Source organism: Ammospiza nelsoni, chromosome 26 (assembly GCF_027579445.1).
Source record: "Ammospiza nelsoni isolate bAmmNel1 chromosome 26, bAmmNel1.pri, whole genome shotgun sequence".
In the NCBI taxonomy this organism is placed as follows: Eukaryota; Metazoa; Chordata; class Aves; order Passeriformes; family Passerellidae; genus Ammospiza; species Ammospiza nelsoni.
In genome coordinates this window covers 2095912-2116309 of record NC_080658.1, presented here as the reverse complement: position 1 = coordinate 2116309, position 20398 = coordinate 2095912, and the positions used below count along the sequence as shown (strand labels likewise).

General features: G+C 46.8%; 1 protein-coding gene across 1 annotated transcript in view; it reads left to right on the top strand.

Moving 5' to 3' along the window:
- The first annotated feature begins 42 nt into the window (after positions 1-42).
- Positions 43-20398, top strand: part of FBXL20 (F-box and leucine rich repeat protein 20) — a 41864-nt gene continuing 21508 nt past the window's right edge. Inside the window, exons 1-2 of the mRNA XM_059489110.1 lie at positions 43-180; positions 18577-18638. Coding sequence (XP_059345093.1) covers positions 139-180; positions 18577-18638 — 104 coding nt within the window. The 5' untranslated portion in view covers positions 43-138. The remainder of the gene's footprint in view (positions 181-18576; positions 18639-20398) is intronic.

Below are 20398 nucleotides of genomic sequence, written 5' to 3'. Positions count from 1 at the left end.
TGCTGGCAGGTGCGCAGTGTTTTTGTTTTGGGTCGAAGTTGAGCGGACGCGGCGGCGGCGCCGGGCGGAGGCCGCGGCTCCGGCACCCGCGATCGCCCCGGGCCCCGCGCCCCCCGCCGCCCCCGCGCCGGCCCCGCCATGCGCAGGGAGATGAACGGGGTCACTAAGAGCCGCTTTGAGGTGAGGCCCCGGCCGGTCCCGCGGGGAGAGGCCCGGCCTGGCCCGACCGAGGAGGAGCGGGGGGAGCCGGGCCGCGCTGTCAGCGACCCCCCCTGAGGGCTCTGGGGACAGCGCGGGCCTGGGGGGGCACGGGGGGAATGGGGCTGGGATGGGGGGTGGAGATTGAGGGCGGCCCGGGGGGCTCAGAGCTGTGCCCCCCGGGTTTGGGGTGCCTTTGGTGTGACATTTCTCCTCTCCACCTCCCCATTTTTGGGGGGATTTTCTGCTGACGGATGCGAACTCCCTGTGAATGGGTCTGGGATGGGGGGCTCAGGGCTGTACCCTCTCGGTTTGGGGGTTGGTTGGTGACATTTCTCCCTTGCACCCCCCATTTTTGGGGGGCGGGTGTTCTATTGACGGATATAAACTCCCTGTAAATGGGACTGGGGTGGGAGGCTCGGGATGAGGGGCTCAGGGCTGTGCCCCCCGGATTTGGGGGTTGGTTGGTGACATTTCTCCCCTGCACCCCCCATTTTTGAGGGATGTTCTGTTGACGGATATAAACTCCCTGTAAATGGGGCTGGGATGGGGAGGTGGTCGAGAGCTGTGTCCCCCGAGTTTGGGGGGTCATTGATGTGACATTTCTCCCCTGCACCCCCCATTTTCGGGGGGATTTTCTGCTGACGGATGTGAACTCCCGCGGGAGAGTCTTTGAAAGGGGCTGGGGGTCGGTGGGGTCGAGATGAGGGGCTCAGGATTGTGTCCCCCGGGTTTGGGGGGGGTCATTGATGTGACATTTTTCCCCTGCACCCCCCCCCACTTTCAGGGGGATATTCTGTTGATGGATGTGAACCCCCCCCCCCGGGGTTCTGTAAATGGGGCTGGGGGTGAATTTGGGGACACAGAGATGCTCAGGGCTGTGAACCCCAGGTTTGGGGGTGCTGGTGTTAAACTCCTCCCTGCCCAGTTTTTGGGGGGCTCAGTGTGAATGCGGCTGGGGAGGGTCTGTGGGTATAAAGGAGGTTGGGGAGCTCAGACCTGGCCTCCCCGATTTGGGGGGGCTCAGTGTGAAACCTCCTCCCCTTCCATCCATTTTGGGGAGGGGGGTTCCCCCATCTGATTCCCTGCTCTGAATGGGGCTGGGGAGAACAGGTGGGTGCGAGTTTGGGGGGTGAAACTTCTCTTCCACCCCATTCTGGGGGTCCCCCCGTCTGTTACAAAATCCCTGTGGGATTTTTGGGGGTCACAGCTGCTGCCAACGTGTTGCTGCGGGTTCGAGCGCTGCCAGCCAAGTTGAGCAGGAGCTGTGGGGAAAACGCGCCTGGAAAACACCACAGAACCTTTGGGGGAGGGAAAAAAAAGGAGCCCCCAGCGCCGCTTTTTTAAAATTTTATTTTATTTTATTTTATTTTTTTTTTTTATTTTTAGTTGGGGGGAAAAATAAAAAATTTGCTTACGGGGAGGTGGGGGATGGAGAGGACGGAAGGAGAGGAGGGTAAACAATGAGATCTATTCAAAAGCCGTGGCACAAAGCGGAGTGTGGAGCCAGGGCCATTCCAGCCGCATTGTTGTCCCAGCTGTCTTCCCGTGGGAGGAGGAGGAGGAGGAGGGCGTAGGGAGGAAGGGCAGCGGCGGGGATTGACTTCCCATCGCTGCCAGAGGAGGATGATGGAAATCCCTGCTCGCTGCTTCTCCGCACTGCCCGGCCCCTCTAGGGGACAAAAAAAGAGCCTGGAATGGTAAAAACGTGGCAGTAGGATGGCAGGGCAGGGAAAATTCTGGTTAGGGTGAGCTAGAGAGGCTCTGGGGAGATTCCTCAGGCCTGGAGGTGAGAAAGGAGCAGGGAAAATTCTGGTTAGTGATGAACTGGAGAGGCTCTGGGGAGGATTCTCAGCCCTGGAGGTGAGAAAGGAGCAGAGAAAATTCTGGTTAGTGATGAACTGGAGAGGCTCTGGGGAGATTCCTCAGGCCTGGAGGTGAGAAAGGAGCAGGGAAAATTCTGGTTAATGTGAACTGGAGAGGTTCTGAGGAGGATTCTCAGGCCTGGAGGTGATGAAAGGAGCAGGGAAAATTCTGGTTAGTGATGAACTGGAGAGGCTCTGGGGGAAATCTCAGGCCTGGAGGTGAGGAAGGGGCAGGGAAAATTCTGGTTAGGGTGAGCTGGAGAGGCTCTGGGGAGGATTCTCAGCCCTGGAGGTGAGAAAGGAGCAGAGAAAATTCTGGTTAGTGATGAACTGGAGAGGCTCTGGGGAGATTCCTCAGGCCTGGAGGTGAGAAAGGAGCAGAGAAAATTCTGGTTAATGTGAACTGGAGAGGCTCTGGGGAGGATTCTCAGGCCTGGAGGTGAGAAAGGAGCAGGGAAAATTCTGGTTAGTGATGAACTGGAGAGGTTCTGAGGAGGATTCTCAGGCCTGGAGGTGATGAAAGGAGCAGGGAAAATTCTGGTTAGTGATGAACTGGAGAGGCTCTGAGGGGATTCCTCAGCCCTGGAGGTGACAAAGGAGCAGGGAAAATTCTGGTTAGGGTGAGCTGGAGAGGCTCTGGGGGCATTCTCAGCCCTGGAGGTGAGAAAGGAGCAGGGAAAATTCTGGTTAGTGATGAACTGGAGAGGTTCTTAGGAGGATTCTCAGCCCTGGAGGTGAGAAAGGAGCAGGGAATGTTGGTGGTCCCACCCTGCACGTGGGGTTGTTTTCTTCCTCCTCCATCAGATCCGTGTGGGAGCTGCGAGTTTGGGGTGGGCTCAGGTGATTTAAATGTAATACTGTAATAATATCTATAATATAATGTGTAATAAAATGTAATTTTGGTGTTTCTGTGGCACTGAAAGCGCCGGGCTCACCCTGGGAGCTCCACAGAGGAGCCTGCACGTGCGCCCTGCATTATCCACACTTATTGTATTTACTCTTCTGGGCTCTTCTTGCCTGCACTGATTTTTTTAATTTATTTTTTTTTTAACCCCCTGAGAGCTTTATTTTATTATTTTGCACTGCTGCAGCGTGGCTGAATACAGAGTAAAATCAGGTTGGTGACACATTTTGGGGGGAAATGTCTCCTAGGGAATCAACAATCAACATCCTTTGCTTCCTCAGCCTCGCAGTGCTGGAGTTCATTCCAATTTTGGGAGGGTTTTCATCAGGGTTGCACCAGGACACGATGAACCCAATCCATTGGGGAAAAAGAGTGGGGAAAGGCTTTGTTTGGCCTCTTTTGGGTGGGGTTTATTTCTTCGCTGTGGAATGTTATTTTCTTCTCATAGTAAAAAAAAAAAAACCAGACAAGTTGAAAAAGCAGCAAAACGCTCGAGGAGCCTTTGAGGCCTAAAATTAATTTTTTTAAAACCTATATTTATACAGGAAGAGTTGGTGTGGTATAGAAAGGATTATTTTGGGCTGCAAGAAGTGCCTTTAAACGTCCTCCTGTTTCTTGGCTGTTTTGGTTGCTGTGTTCTGGAAGGGTTTGGAGAGGGACAATGTGGGACAGTGGGAAATGTCCCTGCCATGGCAGAGGTGGCACTGGATGAATTTGAAGGTTCCTTCCATCCCAAACCACTCCATAATTATAAATCCTTCATTTCCCCAGCATGGATTACCTCTGACCCACTCACCTGCATAACCTGGAAAGTTTTAGAGCTGTTTTCCCTTAAAATCTGTCATTTTCCACTGAGGTTAAGTTGGTCAGAAGAGTTTCCAAAATGCGTGTTCACACTTAGATTTATTTTCCAGAGGGGCAGAATGGCTGGAAATTCCTGTGTGCTTCCTAGAAACCAGTTAGTGATGGTTGTGGAGAGTTCACATTTCATGGGACAGGGGGAAAATGGGCAGAAATTTGGAATAAATACTGTAAGGTCATGGAGGCAGTGGGTGTTGAATTCTCCTCTTCCTCCTCACCTTTGGGTCCTGCCAGTTCCCCTGGCTGAGCAAGGGGAATCAAGAGTTTGCAATGTTATTTTGGGGTAAAAATAACCAAATTTGGGGCTGTGACTAAAATATTGTGTCTGTCTCAGGCTTGAAATAACGGGTGAGTTGCAGAGGGGGAGGCTGGGCTGGGTTTGCACTTCATTTATTGTCTTTTGTGGGGCCACGGCAACAAATTCCTGAGCTGTTGTTGTTGGGGAATTCACAAATCCACTGGTGAGGGGGGTTAGTAATAATAATAATAATAACAATAACAATAATAATAATTATTATTATTATTATTATTACAATAATACATTAATTATTATAATAATATTAATAATAACTATAATATAACTATAATATAATTATAACTATAATATAATGATAGTAATAATAATAGATTAATAAGAAAATTTTATTATATTGTAATAACATTATCAAAATCATTTTAATAATATTATTAATTATTATAACATAATGATAATAGTAATAATGGTAATAATAGTTATTTATTATATTATAATAATATTATCATAATGATTATAATAATATCAATAATAATTATAATATAATAATAGTAATGATATTAACAACAATAAAATGATTAATAACATTTTATTATATTGTAATAATATTATCCTAATAATTATAATAATATCAATAATAATTATAATATAATAATAGTAATGATAGTAACAACGATAAAATGTTTAATAATATTTTATTATATTGTAATAATACTATCCTAATAATTATAATAACATTAGTAACATTTATAATATAATAATAATGATAATAGTAATAATAGTAGTAATAGTGATAATAATAAAATAATAATAATAAAATAAACTAGTATAATAATAATAATGAACTACTACTACTACTACTACTACTAATAATAATAATAATAATAATAATAATTCCTTACTGTAGGAATAAAATATGGGCAAAGCTCCTTAAATTGGATTTGCATGTGGGTTTCTGATCCCAGGCAGAGTGGAATTCTCTTTTTCCTGGGAATGCCATGGAGCAGATTTGGATTAGTCCCTTTTACAGGAGGTGTGGCCACCACAGAGAAAATCAGCAGTTACAAAGCAAACAAAAAGGGAAAACATGACCCAGATTGACTCCTCATTCTCTGTGCTCTTGGTTTCATGTGGAACATGCCCCAGCAAATCCCAATCCTTCTTTTATTTGGGATTTCTCAGCTTCCTGCCTGATGAAGAGCAGCCAAATAACAGCAGAGAGGAGAGGAAACATCTCCTGGTGCTCTGGAGGACTCATCCACCAAACCCAAATTCTCTTCTCCATCTTCCCGTGCCCTGGGATGTCACCTGGAGCTCTCCTGGGTTTATTTATTTAATCCTTGTCGGGATTAAATAATTCCAGATTTATTTTTTTTCTTCCTCTGGCTGTGAACCATCCGTGCAGTCTCCTCCACATCCTCAAAACACAAAAAGCTCCATCCTCTCCAGCTTCCTCTGGGAGCTGCAAAGCCTGCAGTGAGCAGGAGCTGCTCCTGGGCTGTCCATGGAGCACTTTGTCCTGGTAAAAATGAAATTTTGGCCACTCCAGGGATGTCTCTGAGGAGTGAGAGTCTGTGGTGAGCTTTGGGAGCACCTTCAGCCTGAGAAATGGCATTTCTGTGCTGGATTCAGTCCTCAGGGTGAGGGAATCCTGACCTTTCTGGACCTCTGGGCTTCCCAGGTCTTGTTTGACTCTAAAAATGTGAAATGAGCTGAGCTGGATGCTAAATAAGAAACTCCAAATGCTCCAAAATCGAGTTGCCTTCTAATAATGAATCCTGTGTTCAGCAATTGAACAATCTCACTGCCCCTAATCCCATTTTGGAATCTGCTGCATTCCTGCCTCTGTTGTTGTATTTTCAGGGGGGTTTGGCTCTTTTAGGGCTGATCCTCTTGGGGTTTTCCTGGGCTGCTCCTTGTGCTCCTGGCTTTGCTGTTCCAAGGAATGGAGGTTGTGCAAACAGAGGGACACAAACAGGGCAGAACTTTGCTCTGACTCTCCTTGCAAAAACTGATGTAACACCATGGAATCTGATTTATATGGGAAGAGAAACTCCTGCTGACATAACCCAGGGAGCACCTGAGCTTGCACAGCTGAAACAGGTTTATTTTTTGATGCTATCTAACAACGTGGCTTATAGATAATGAGAAAAACTATAAAAAATAAAAATTTGGGAAAGGGAGATGTCCAAGCTGATGGATTTTCCTTATTCCTGTTCACTCCTCCACCCTCTTTTATTTTGAATTTTGCTGTCGTGCCACATCACACATAACACTTTTAAACCAGGGCTTCATTTGGGCAGGTGAATAATAAATAACAAACTGTTCATTTATTTGCTTCAAAGTGGTGCTTGGAACAATGAGATGGGGAGAGATGTAACCACAAGTTGTGTTTCACACCCCCATGTGCTGCTGCTGTAGAGAGAAGAGAGATTTGGGGAGATTTGGAGCAAAAATTGGTTGTGCAAAAGGGCCAGGGAGACTGGGGAGGGTCCAGCAAGAAAATGGCTTTTAACCTCAACCTGTGTGACCCCAGAGACAGCTCTGGTGTCCCAAATTTTTATTCCTATTTTTGCCCCAAATAAGATTCACTTCTTCCTTCTCCCTCTGCCAGGAGTTGTGTGAATGGGTTGGGTCACCCAGCTCTGGTGTCCCAATATTATTTTTATTTTTATTGCTATTTTTGCCCCAAATAGGATTCACTTCCTCCTCCCTCTGGCAGGGTCGGGTGACAATGGGAATGTTGGCCAAAGTGATTTTACAGAATCCCAGCACATTTTGGGTTGGAAGGGCCTTAAAAACTCATCCAGCTCCACCCCCACCAGGGGTACAGGACTTTTTCCACGGTAAGGAAAAATGAGAGGGTTTTAAACTAAAAAAAGGAGAGATTTGGATATTGGGAGGAAATTCCTCCCTGGCACAGGTTCCCAGAGCAGCTGTGGCTGCCCCTGGCAGGGGACAGGGGACAGTGGGAGGTGTCCCTGCCATGGCAGGGGTGGCACTGGGTGACCTTCAAAGTTCCCCCAACCCAAACCATGCCAGGATTTCGTGTCTGACCCCAGTGAGGATTTCCTGCCTGATTCTAGGGTTAAACAGCCCAGGGTGACTTCACAGCAGCTCCTCCAAGGGACATTTTGGGGGTCCCAGGTGGCCCTGGGGACAGGGGTTGTGCAGGAGAGGGACTCAGGGCTGGCACATCCCATTTCTTTGGGACACCAGCACTAATTGGGGCCTGGCACACTGGGAGGTGTCCCTGCCATGGCAGGGGTGGCACTGGGTGACCTTCAAAGTTCCCCCAACCCAAACCATGCCAGGATTTCATGTCTGACCCCAGTGAGGATTTCCTGGCATGAACAGCCCAGGGTGACTTCACAGCAGCTCCTACAGGGGACATTTTGGGGGTCCCAGGTGGCCCTGGGGACAGGGGCTGTGCAGGAGAGGGACTCAGGGCTGGCACATCCCATTTCTTTGGGACACCATCATTAATTGGGGCCTGGCACACTGGGAGGTGTCCCTGCCATGGCAGGGGTGGCACTGGGTGACCTTTAAGCTCCCCCCAACCCAAACCATGCCAGGATTTCGTGTCTGACCCCAGTGAGGATTTCCTGGCATGAACAGCCCAGGGTGACTTCACAGCAGCTCCTCCAGGGGACATTTTGGGGATCCCAGGTGGCCCTGGGGACAGGGGCTGTGCAGGAAAGGGACTCAGGGCTGGCCCATCCCATTTCTTTGGGACACCAGCACTAATTGGGGTCTGGCACACTGCACTAATTACTGTTTTCGCTGCCTGGGAGCTTCCTTTGAGTCACAGCATTGGGAAAGTCAGGCCTGGCAGGGTTTGATCCTCCCTGATTGGGGTGAAACCTGGATGTGCTCAGCCCTGAGGAGGAGCCAGCACCCCTTTATTGGGGTTTGGGCATCCACAGTTCTCCTTTGGGACAAACTGCCCTTCACACCTCAGCTCTGGTGGATTTTTTTTATTTAATTCACCATAATTCCCTTTATTTCCCAATATTTATGCCAATGATCCCAGCATCTTCTTACATAATAGCAGGATACAAAGGCAGCAGTGAAAAAAACACCTTATTACCAATAATAATCATAGTAATAATGACAATATTACCAGCAATAATAACAGAATTGCAGGTGTTGGGGAGGGGCAGAACTATAATTTATCAAAGCAGCTTATTTGAATTGTGCTGAGCCTCAGAGAGCTGGGTGAGTCTTGGGTTTAGGCTGAAAATTCTGAATCATGTCTCAGTTTTTGGATTTGATTTTTATTTTTTTAATCCATTCTAAGTGTATTTGTAGTAAATTGTTGCCCTGCTAAAATGAGCTCCTAAAAAAATAAAAATAAATGCTGGTAGTGGGTGTTTAATGGCCAGGGACCGTCCTGAGAAAGTCAGGAAGTTTTTGTCTTATTTATACTCTTCCTTTTTGGGTCTGGATGTTGTTCTTGTGGGCAGAGCTGTGAATTTAAAACCTTGGCAGGTGTGTGTGAGAAACCAGCACCATGAAAAAATCTTTTTCTATCAGAAATCAGTTCTGGGCCACCTCAGGTGTCACCTGTGGGCTTGGAGCAGCCTGGGCAGCAGGGACGGGGTTGGTGCTGCCCAACCTCTCCTTGGCTGTGTCTGGTGTTGGGGAGGGGTTTCCTCATTCAGCTGGTGAGGAATTAAAGCTGAATTAGAGCTGAATTAGAGCTGAATTAAAGCTGAATTAAAGTGAGAGCTGCTGCTGCTCCTGAGCTGCTCCAGGTCCTGCCAGGGCCGCCCGGAGGAGCCGCTCGGATGCCGCCGGTGACCCTCGGGTAACTCAGGCTGGGATTGGGATTGGGGCTGGAATTGGGATTGGGATTGGGATTGGGATTTTAAAACCTTGGGAATTTAAAACTTTGGCAGGTGTGTGTGAGAAACCAGCATCGTTTTCTATCAGAAATCTGTTCTAGGCCAGCTCAGGTGTCACCTGTGGCAGCAGGGACGGGGTTGGTGCTGCCCAACCTCTCCCTGCCTGTGTCTGATGCTGGGAGGGGTTTCCTCATTCAGCTGGTGAGGAATTAAAGCTGAATTAAAGCTGAATTAAAGCTGAATTAAAGCTGATTAAGTGCGAGCTGCTGCTGCTCCCTGAGCTGCTCCAGGTCCTGTCAGGGCCACCCAGGAGGAGCCGCTCGGATGCTGCCGGTGACCCTCGGGTAACTCAGGCTGGGATTGGGGCTGGGGCTGGGATTGGGATTGGGATTTTAAAACCTTGGGAATTTAAAACTTTAGCAGGTGTGTGTGAGAAACCAGCATCGTTTTCTATCAGAAATCTGTTCTGGGCCACCTCAGGTGTCACCTGTGGCAGCAGGGACGGGGTTGGTGCTGCCCAACCTCTCCCTGCCTGTGTCTGGTGTTGGGGAGGGGTTTCCTCATTCAGCTGGTGAGGAATTAAATCTGAATTAAAGCTGAATTAAAGCTGAATTAAAGCTGAATTAAAGCTGAATTAAAGTGAGAGCTGCTGCTGCTCCCTGAGCTGCTCCAGGTCCTGTCAGGGCCACCCGGAGGAGCCGCTCGGATGCCGCCGGTGACCCTCGGGTAACTCAGGCTGGGATTGGGGCTGGAATTGGGATTGAAATTGGGATTTCAGCTGGGCACAGCGAGGGGTCAGGGCTGTTTTTGGGAGAACTGTCTGGCAGCCAGGACTGGGGGAGGAGAACAAAACAGGTGAATAAAAGAGGCTGAATGTACCTGGCAGCAGGTTCTGGAGGGAAACCCTTTCAGTGGGATATGGACACGTGGGAGTTGTGTTTCACACCCTCACTGTGCTGCTGCTGTGGCCTGAGCAGAGGGAACAGGGATTTGGGGAGATTTGGAAGCAAAAATCAGTTGGGGCTTGGCCCAGGCCACCAGGAAAATGGGTTTTGGCCTCAGCCTGTGTGACCCCAGAGACAGCGCTGCTGTCCCAAAGTTTTATTGCTGTTTTTGCCCCAAATTCACTTCTTCTTGCTCCCTCTGCCAGGAGCTGTGTGAATGGGTTGTGTGACAGTGTTGGCCCTGGCAAGGTGCTTTTACAGAATCCCAGCATATTTTGGGTTGGGGTTTTGGTGTCTCACCTGTGCCTGTGGAGTTTTCCCTTCTGGAGGCAGCAGCACAACCTTGTCCCTTTGCCCATCCAGCCCTGAGGGATTTCCCTGAGGGGTGTGCAGCAGGAAAAGCTTCATCCTGGGCCCCATTCCTGTAGGGTTTAATCTGGATCATTGCTGCTTCAAAACACCTCAAAAAATGCTCTTTATTTAATGTATCCCAAATGCAGCCTGGGCTCAGGCAGCTCCTCCATCCCAGCAGCAATTTCAGCTTTCCCAAGCAAGCAGCCCATCCAGCCCCCTGCCTGTCCAGCTATTTTTAGGAATATTAAGCCTGTAATAAGCCCTTTGGGCTGGCCTCTATTTCTGTTTGTCCTGCTTAGTCAGGATTTGGCCTGACAGAGCTCTGGTTGGGAGCCAGAGGGGCAGGAGGGCAGCACCCACATTCCCATCCTGCTCCTGCTCCTGCTCCTGCTCCTGCTCCTGCTCCTGATCCTTTCAGAGCATCCCCACAGCCACTCTGACAGCCTGGCCTCACCCAGCAGCCAGCCATTCCCTTGGAGACTTCGTGCAGATTAAACTGGATGGGTTTTTAAATGAAATTCCCTGTGTAAGTACAGGCTGGAGGGAAAATTCCCTGCTCAGAGCTGCTTGTTGGATGTAAACAACTCCATTCTTTGCATGGAGCCCTTGCATTTCTGTGTCACTTCATTGGGACTTATCTCTGCAGTGCAATATTTGCTTTGCCTCCAGGAAGGCAGCTCAGTTTTTTAGGTTGGGGCAGGTGGGGGATCGAGCACTGATGGCAGAAATGAAGCATTACATCCACAGCCTGAATATTTTGGATTTACAGCCCACCCAGTCTGGATCAAGACACTTTGGAGATGAAACTTCCAAGCTCCAAAAGTCTTTTCTGTTCTGAAAGCTCTGGGTGAATCTTTGGAGTTTAAACTCCAAACCAGCTTTCTGTTCTGAAAGCTCTGTGTGAATTTTTGGATTTTAAACTCCAAACCAGTTTTCTGTTCTAAAAGCTCTGTGTGAATTTTTGGAGTTTAAACTCCATAAGTCTTTTCTGTTCTGAGAGCTCTGTGTGAATTTTTGGAGTTTAAACTCCAAACCAGTTTTCTGTTCTGAAAGCTCAGGTTGAATTTTTGGATTTTAAACTCCATAAGTCTTTTATGTTCTGAAAGCTCTGGGTGAATTTTTGGAGTTTAAACTCCAAACCAGCTTTCTGTTGTGAAAGCTCTGTGTGAATTTTTGGAGTTTAAACTCCAAAAGTCTTTTCTGTTCTAAAAGCTCTGTGTGAATTTTTGGAGTTTAAACTCCAAACCAGTTTTCTGTTCTGGAAGCTCTGGGTGAATTTTTGGAGTTTAAACTCCATAAGTCTTTTTTGTTCTAAAAGCTCTGGGTGAATTTTTGGAGTTTAAATTCCAAACCAGCTTTCTGTTCTGAAAGCTCTGGGTGAATTTTTGGAGTTTAAACTCCAAAAGTCTTTTCTGTTCTGAAAGCTCTGTGTGAATTTTTGGAGTTTAAACTCCAAACCAGTTTTCTGTTCTGAAAGCTCAGGTTGAATTTTTGGATTTTAAACTCCATAAGTCTTTTATGTTCTGAAAGCTCTGGGTGAATTTTTGGAGTTTAAACTCCAAAAGTCTTTTCTGTTCTAAAAGCTCTGTGTGAATTTTTGGAGTTTAAACTCCAAACCAGTTTTCTGTTCTGGAAGCTCTGGGTGAATTTTTGGAGTTTAAACTCCATAAGTCTTTTTTGTTCTGAAAGCTCTGTGTGAATTTTTGGATTTTAAACTCCAAACCAGCTTTCTGTTGTGAAAGCTCTGTGTGAATTTTTGGAGTTTAAACTCCAAAAGTCTTTTCTGTTCTAAAAGCTCTGTGTGAATTTTTGGAGTTTAAACTCCAAACCAGTTTTCTGTTCTGGAAGCTCTGGGTGAATTTTTGGAGTTTAAACTCTGCCTCTGAGATGCACTGGGAGGTTTCTCCAGCTGTAAGGCTGCTGGCTGCCAGCCCAAATCCCAGGATTTTCTGGTAGAATTTGTACCAATTTTATCTGTCATGCTCCACATGGAGATGAACAATCCCAGCACAGTCACTGACACAAGGCAAGAGTCACAGCAAAGCTCACCCAGTGAAAACAGCTGAGCAGGAAGCACAAAACAACAGGAAAAATGTGGAATTCCCTTCAGAAAAGCTCAGTGAAGCTCTTGTCCTGGGAATGGAGCTGATGTCTCTCATGTCTCTGTTGTTTGAATTTTCTCCCCAGATGAGCAGAACTCGAGGCAATGTGTCAGTCCATGTTGAACACGTTTGTAAGGAGTTGTCTCAAAGCTTCACTGAGCTTTTCTGAAGGGAATTCCACATTTTTCCTGTTGTTTTGTGCTTCATGCTCAGCTGTTTTCACTGGGTGAGCTTTGCTGTGACTCTTGCCTTGTGTCAGTGACTGTGCTGGGATTGTTCATCTCCATGTGGAGCATGACAGATAAAATTGGTACAAATTCTACCAGAAAATCCTGGGATTTGGGCTGGCAGCCAGCAGCCTTACAGCTGGAGGAACCTCCCAGTGCATCTCAGAGGCAGAGTTTAAACTCCAAAAATTCACCCAGAGCTTTCAGAACAGAAAACACTTACGGAGTTTAAACTCCAAAAATTCACACAGAGCTTTCAGAACAGAAAACACTTATGGAGTTTAAAATCCAAAAATTCATAAAGAGCTTTTAGAACAGAAAGCTGGTTTGGAGTTTAAACTCCAAAAATTCACCCAGAGCTTTCAGAACAGAAAAGACTTTTGGAGTTTAAACTCTGAAAATTCACCCAGAGCTTTCAGAACAGAAAACTGGTTTGGAGTTTAAACTCCAAAAATTCACACAGAGCTTTTAGAACAGAAAAGACTTTTGGAGTTTAAACTCCAAAAATTCACCCAGAGCTTTCACAACAGAAAGCTGGTTTGGAGTTTAAACTCCAAAATTTCACCCAGAGCTTTCAGAACAGAAAAGACTTTTGGAGCTTGGAAGTTTCATCTCCAAAGTGTCTTGATCCAGACTGGGTGGGCTGTAAATCCAAAATATTCAAGCTGTGGATGTAATGCTTCATTTCTGCCATCAGTGCTCGATCCCCCACCTGTCCCAACCTAAAACTCATTTCCAGAGCACATTATTTGCTCTCTAATAATTAATAATTGCAGCCTGTTTTCTGCCTGGGTTTGAATTGCTTCATTCCCTGTGCTTGTGTGCAGTTGTGGAGGGTCTGACCAGCATTTCCTGGTGGATCAGAGCTCCCAGAACCCTGGAATATCCTGAATTAGAGGGGCCCATGAGGGCAGGGAGCTCCAGGCCTCACAGCAGCTTCATCCTCATCATCACCCACAAATTTGTCACCTCACACAGTTTCTATCCCCAAAATAAACAAGTTAGAGCCGTTAAAAATCAAAATATTTACTAATATTGGTTTTAAATTCTGCATTGATTCCTTGGCATTAGCTTTGAGACATGACAGCATTTTATTGCTTGTGTTTTGGGGAATATTTTTTGCTTTTATTTCCTGCCCACCTCTTGGTGGGTTTTGTATAGAAATGGGTGTCACCTTGTCCCTTGGTGTCCTTCCCCTCTCTGTGGTGCCCTTGGTGCTGTGTTGGTGCTTCCCAGGCTCTCCAGAGGTTCCACATCTGGGTGGATAATTCTGGTTTTTTTCCCTGAATATCAGGGTGGATAATTCTGGTTCTTTTCCCCTGAACATCCAGGTGGATAGTTCTGGTTCTTTTTCCTTGGAGTGAACATCAGGATGGATAATTCTGGTTCTTTTCCCTGGAATGAACATCCAGGTGGATAATTCTGGTTCTTTTCCCTGGACATCAAGGTGGATAATTCTGGTTCTTTTCCCTGGAATGAACATCCAGGTGGATAATTCTGGTTCTTTTCCCTGGACATCAAGGTGGATAATTCTGGTTCTTTTCCCTGGAATGAACATCCAGGTGGATAATTCTGGTTCTTTTCCCTGAATATCAAGGTGGATAATTCTAGTTCTTTTTCCTGGAGTGAACATCCAGGTGGATAATTCTGGTTCTTTTCCCCTGAACATCCAGGTGGATAATTCTGGTTCTTTTCCCTGGACATCAAGGTGGATAATTTTGGTTCTTTTTCCTTGGATTGACCATCAAGGTGGATAATTCTGGTTCTTTTCCCTGGATATCAAGGTGGATAATTCTGGTTCTTTTTCCTTGGAGTGAACATCAGAGTGGATAATTCTGGTTCTTTTCCCTGAACATCCAGGTGGATAATTCTGGTTCTTTTCCCTGAACATCCAGGTGGATAATTCTGGTTCTTTTCCCTGAACATCCAGGTGGATAATTCTGTCTCTTGCTGACCCAGGTGCCTCCTGTAACCCTGCAGCCACTAATTCCCTAAAGCTCTGAATTATCTTCATCCCTTTTTCTCCACTGAGCTTTGAATTTTGTGCTTTCAGGTGTTTGGGGTCAGAGTGGGCATCAGGAGGAGTTTTTAAAGGAAATTAACAGTTTCAAGTTGTGCTGAGTGCGAGCTCTGCCTTGTGGTCACTTTTGCCCCATCTGTTTTCATAAATTTCCTTAATTCCATAGAATTTCAGCCTGGTTTGGGTTTGGGTTGGACCTTAAATCCCCTCCCACTGTCCCAGGGGGCTCCAAACCCTTCCAGCCTGGCCTTGGACACTGCCAGAGCTCCAGGGACAGCCCCAGCTGCTCTGGGAATTCCATCCCAGCCTCTCCCCACCCTCACAGGGAGGAATTTCTTCCCAAAATCCCCTGTGGCTTCACACTGCTGCTCCTTGGTGGAGGATTCTGTGTTTGGAACAGAACTGTAAATTTACACACAAGAAAAATGTGATTTTTTTAATGTCATTTCGATCATTTCTTCTTTTGGACAACACCAAAGAGATGTTAGAAGAAGAAAATTTGAAGCATTTCGTTTTTATCCCTTGAAGCATTTTGAAAGCCTGGCAGTCTAGAATAGCCACTGACATTTTTTCAGAGCTTTATTTTTGTATGGACTTGCCAGAAGGTCCCCATGGCCGTGGTATATTTAGCTGTACGTGCTGCCATGACTTAGCAAAATCCCAATTCCAGCCTGATTTCTGCTTTTTTCACTCAGGCTTTGAAGGAATTCTGGAGAAAACAGGTCTGGAGATGCATCCAGAGTTCCAGGGATGGGAATTCCATGCTGAGGTTCTCCCCTGGAGCCCATCCTGCCTGGGGCCCATCAGGGTTTAAGTCCAAGGACTATTTTTAGTGAGCCAAAAAACAAACATTCCTTTAGATTAGTGCTGGTCAAAGGGAAACTCCTGCAGAAAGCTCTGGGGATGGGATTTGTGCTGGGGCTGAGGGCTTTGATAGGCACAGGAGGTTCCTGGCTGCTTCTGAATCTCTGGTTTAACCCTCCCTGCCCTTGTGCTGTTCTGGTTCCTTTCTGGAGGTCTGATTGCTCCTGGTTCTTTTATTTTATTTGGTCTGATTGTTCTGGTTCCTTTCTGGAGTTCTGATTGCTCCTGGTTCCTTTATTTGATTTGGTCTGATTGTTCTGGTTCCTTTCTGGAGGTCTGATTGTTCTGGTCCCTTTCTGGAAGTCTGATTGCTCCTTTAATTTTTCTGATCCTTTTTTTTGGGGAGGAGAGTCCTGATTTAAGGTCTGGGCAGTGCTGGGAAAGGCAAAGTCCTGCAGAAAGCTCTGGGGATGGGATTTGTGCTGGGGCTGAGGTGAGATTTTCCTGCTGAGGGCTTTGATAGGCACAGGAGGTTCCTGGCTGCTTCTGAATCTCTGTTTTAACCCTCCCTGCCCTTGTGCTGTTCTGGTTCCTTTCTGGAATTCTGATTGCTCCTGGTTCTTTTATTTAATTTGGTCTGATTGTTCTGGTTCCTTTCTGGAATTCTGATTGCTCCTGGTTCTTTTATTTGATTTGGTCTGATTGTTCTGGTTCCTTTCTGGAGGTCTGTTCTTGCTCTCTGATTGCTCCTTTAATTTCTCTGATCCTTTTTTTTTTTTTTGGATCGGAGAATTTGATTGAATTCTCCTGATTCAAGGTCTGGGAAAAGGCTTTGGGTCTGGAACTGTGGGAAAAGGAATCACATCTCTTTTTTCCCCATAAATCATTCCTCTGTATTCCTCCTCCATCATTTCCTCCATCTCCTAATCAATCAATTAATCACTTTAATTAGCTGGTGCTGTCCCAAATGTGCGGGTGCTGCTCTCCCAGCCTTGGGAATGTCTGTCCCCACCCAGAGTCACCTGGAGATGGGAGGGGACAGCCCTGGGAGAGCTGGGAATGGCAAAAGCTCAGTTTAATTAGCAGCTAATTGGGCTGAGAGCTGCCAGGGGCTGCTTTCTGCTCAGGATTTGTGATATTCCTGCTGGGAAGTGATTAAAGGGTCTGGGGGGGAGCAGCACTTGTGTTGGATTTCATTTTGGGGTGGGAGTTTGAGAGTTGCCACCTCAGCACCCTGCTCTGGTGTCTGGGATAATTCAGAAGGAAACTGGGATTTGGGAGCACAGCCTGTGACTCTGAAATCCTTGGTGTTCCTCAATCCCCAGATTTCCATCAGCAAACGGAGCATTCAAAGGGACATTCAGTGGCAGCACATTGGATTTTCTCTCTGGATTTCATGTTAAGTTGTGGTGGGATTGGATTCATGCTCAGGGACAGGACATTTGGGGTGTGATGGATCCTTTCTCAGGTACAGGATATTTGGGATTGGGTCCATGCTCAGGGACAGGATATTTGGGATGTGATGGATCCATGCTCAGGTACAGGATATTTGGGATGTATTGGGGTTGGATCCATGCTCAGGGACAGGATATTTAGGATTGGATCCATGCTGAGGTACAGGACATTTGGGATGGGATTGGATCCATGCTCAGGTACAGGACATTTGGGATATTATGGGGTTGGATCCATGCTGACGGACAGGATATTTGGGATTGGATCCATGCTCAGGGACAGGATATTTGGGGTATCATGGATCCATGCTCAGGGACAGGATATTTGGGATATTATGGGGATGGATCCATGCTCAGGGACAGGACATTTGGGATGGGATTGGATCCATGCTCAGGTACAGGATATTTGGGATATTATGGGGTTGGATCCATGCTCAGGTACAGGATATTTGGGGTTTGATGGATCCATGCTCGGGGACAGGATATTTGGGATGGGATTGGATTCATACTCAAGGACAGGATATTTGGAATGTGGTGGGGTTGGATCCATGCTGAGGTACAGGATATTTGGGATGGGACTGGATCCTTGCTCAGGGACAGGATATTTGCGATGGGGTTGGATCCATGCTGAGGGACAGGATATTTGGGATATTATGGGGTTGGATCCATGCTCAGGTACAGGATATTTGGGATGAGATGGATTCATACTCAAGGACAGGATATTTGGGATGTGGTGGGGTTGGATCCATGCTCAGGTACAGGACATTTGGGGTGTGATGGATCCTTTCTCAGGTACAGGATATTTGGGATATTATGGGGTTGGATCCATGCTCAGGGACAGGATATTTGGGATGGGATTGGATTCATGCTCAGGTACAGGACATTTGGGATATTATGGGATTGAATCCATGCTCAGGTACAGGACATTTGGGATATCATGGATCCATGCTCAGGGACAGGTTATTTGGGAGGTGCTGGATTTTCCCCATGGCAAGACAATACTAAATCTGGCAAGACCATACCAAATCTTAGAGCTGTTTTTATTTCTATTTTTCATGTGAGCCTTTTCTCCCTGTTTGCCTTGGGACTCCTTGGTGCACCAGGTGTTGTCCCTGGATTTGGGGGGATCCCAGACCCAGCTCTGCCCTCATTGCTTGGCACAGCACTGAGCTTTCCCAGCATTATCCCTCCTCCCTGTGCAGCACCAAACATCTCAACTCCCTTTAATCCATTCTTGGTGGTTTAAAAATCAGCCCTGTTTGTCCCAGAGCTCCTGAGGGCTGGGAGAACATTCTGGGGCACCTTTTCCATCACAGCAACCAACCCTGCTGCACCTTCCAGCTCTGTTTGGTGAATATTTGGGCTTCTGGATCTTTCTGCCTCTCCTTGGCCAGATGTTTGGTCTGTGAAACCTCCCAGTTTTGATGTGTGCTGAGGGAGCCTCTCCAGTCAGTGCCAGCTCACAAGCACATCCTGATTATCATTTACTTCCCTGCAACAGCTGCAAATCTCAGTTTCTATTTCATCTCTCAATTTACAGACCATCCTCGCACCGTGCTCTAAAATATTTTGATTTTCTGTGATGCAGAAACTGGAAAGCTGCAGCACAAAGTTTATCAGCTAGGAATTTCCTGGGATATCTGGAAACATCCTCATGAACCAACCACTTTTTCCCTGAGGTAAATCAGGGTTTGTTGCCTTGATTTGGGGCTAAATTTTGCCTTTTTTTTTTTTTTGTGTTTGCAGATGTTCTCAAACAACGATGAAGCTGCAATCAACAAGAAACTGCCCAAAGAGCTGCTGCTTCGGTGAGTCCTCCCTGGACACCGGTGGGTTGGTATTTCCATCCAGGATTTTGCTGCTCTGCTCCCAAATCATGAGTTTGGATCAGGTCACTCCCAAAGCCAGAGCCAAACAGAGGCAGGTCAAAGGTCTGTGTCAGCAGTTTGGGCTAAATCTGGGAATTCTGGGTCCTTCTCTTGTCCTGATGGGAGGGAAAATTCCCAAATTAAACCCCTGGGGAGTGGTGGGGGGGAAAGGGTGAAAAGATCCAGGGAAGGTGGGAAAGTATGGAGGGAAAAATCTGGAGGATGGAGGGAAGGTGGGAAAGGATTTTGGGAAAAGGTGGGAAAGGATCCAGGGTAAATCCTGGAGGATGGAGGAAAAGGATTTTGGGAAAGGGTGGGAAAAGATTCAGGGTAAATCCTGGAGGATGGAGGAAAAGTGGGAAAGGATTTTGGGAAAAGATTGGAAAGGATCCAGGGAATGTGGGAAAGGATGGATGGAAAAATCTGGAGGATGAAGGGAAAGTGGGAAGGGATTTTGGGAAAAGGTGGGAAAGGATTCAGGGTAAATCCTGGAGGGTGGAGGGAAAGCAGGAGGAAATTTAAGGAAGTTGGTTGGAAGAGGATGTGGGAAAAACAGGAAAGGGTTTTGGGAAAGTGGGAAAAGATCCAGGGAATGTGGGAAAGGATGGAGGGAAAAATCTGGAGGATGGAGGGAAGGTGGGAAAGGATTTTGGGAAAAGATTGGAAAGGATCCAGGGAATGTGGGAAAGGATGGATGGAAAAATCTGGAGGATGGAGGGAAGGTGGGAAGGGATTTTGGGAAAAGGTGAGAAAAGATCCAAGCTAAATCCTGGAGGATGGAGGGAAAGCAGGAGAAAATTTAAGGAAGTTGGGAGAGGATGTGGAAAAAGTGGGAAAAGATCCAGGGAATGTGGGAAAAGCTTTAGGGAAATGGGAGAGGATGGTAAAAGGTGGGAATGATGGAGGGAAAGGGTTGGAAGAGGCAAGAAAAATGGGGAAAGGGTTTTGGGAAAGTGGGAAAAAATCCAGGAAATTCCAAGAGCTTTCCCCCATTCCTGAGAAAATTCAGTTGTGGGGTTTTCAATGCTGGGTTGATTTGCTTGGTTGTCTGTTTGGTGAATGGAGGAGTGAGGGATCCTCTCATAAATGCTCCTGGTGGGGATGGGCTGATGTGGAGAACAGGATTCTGCTTCTCTGAGGGCTTCAGTTGAAAATAAAAGTGAATCCCTCTGTTCCAGTTCCACTCAAGTGGAATTTGCCCTGTCCCTTGTCAACAGGAGCCACATGTTCAGCTCCTGGCAGGGTGGCAAACACCAAATAGATCAGACTTGGTGGGATTTTAGGGTTTGAAAATCCTTTAAGGTCTCTGTGGATGATTCTGCCCTGTGGGAAGCAGGAGGGGAGTGTGGGGTGATTGTCCCTCATTTTGGGCTCTGGAAGCAGAGCTGAGTTTCAGTGCTTTGAGCTCAGGTGTTGGGCTGGAAATGGGGAAAGCAGAGGCAGGAGAAGTTTGAATTATTAACAACAACAACATTTCTTACACTGCAAGAAGCTGGTTCTGTCAACACTCAGTGACAGTGAAGTGTGTGGGGAGGGGAGTGTGACCCAGGGAAATGCTGCTGGCTCACTTCTGCAATGAAAGGAGCAGGGAGAAGGGATGACTCTTTAATTTTCACTGCTTCACCTGGAAGGGCATTTCCCACCTGGTTCCATTGGCATTTCCCACCCGATCCCATTGGCATTTCCCACCTGGTTCCATT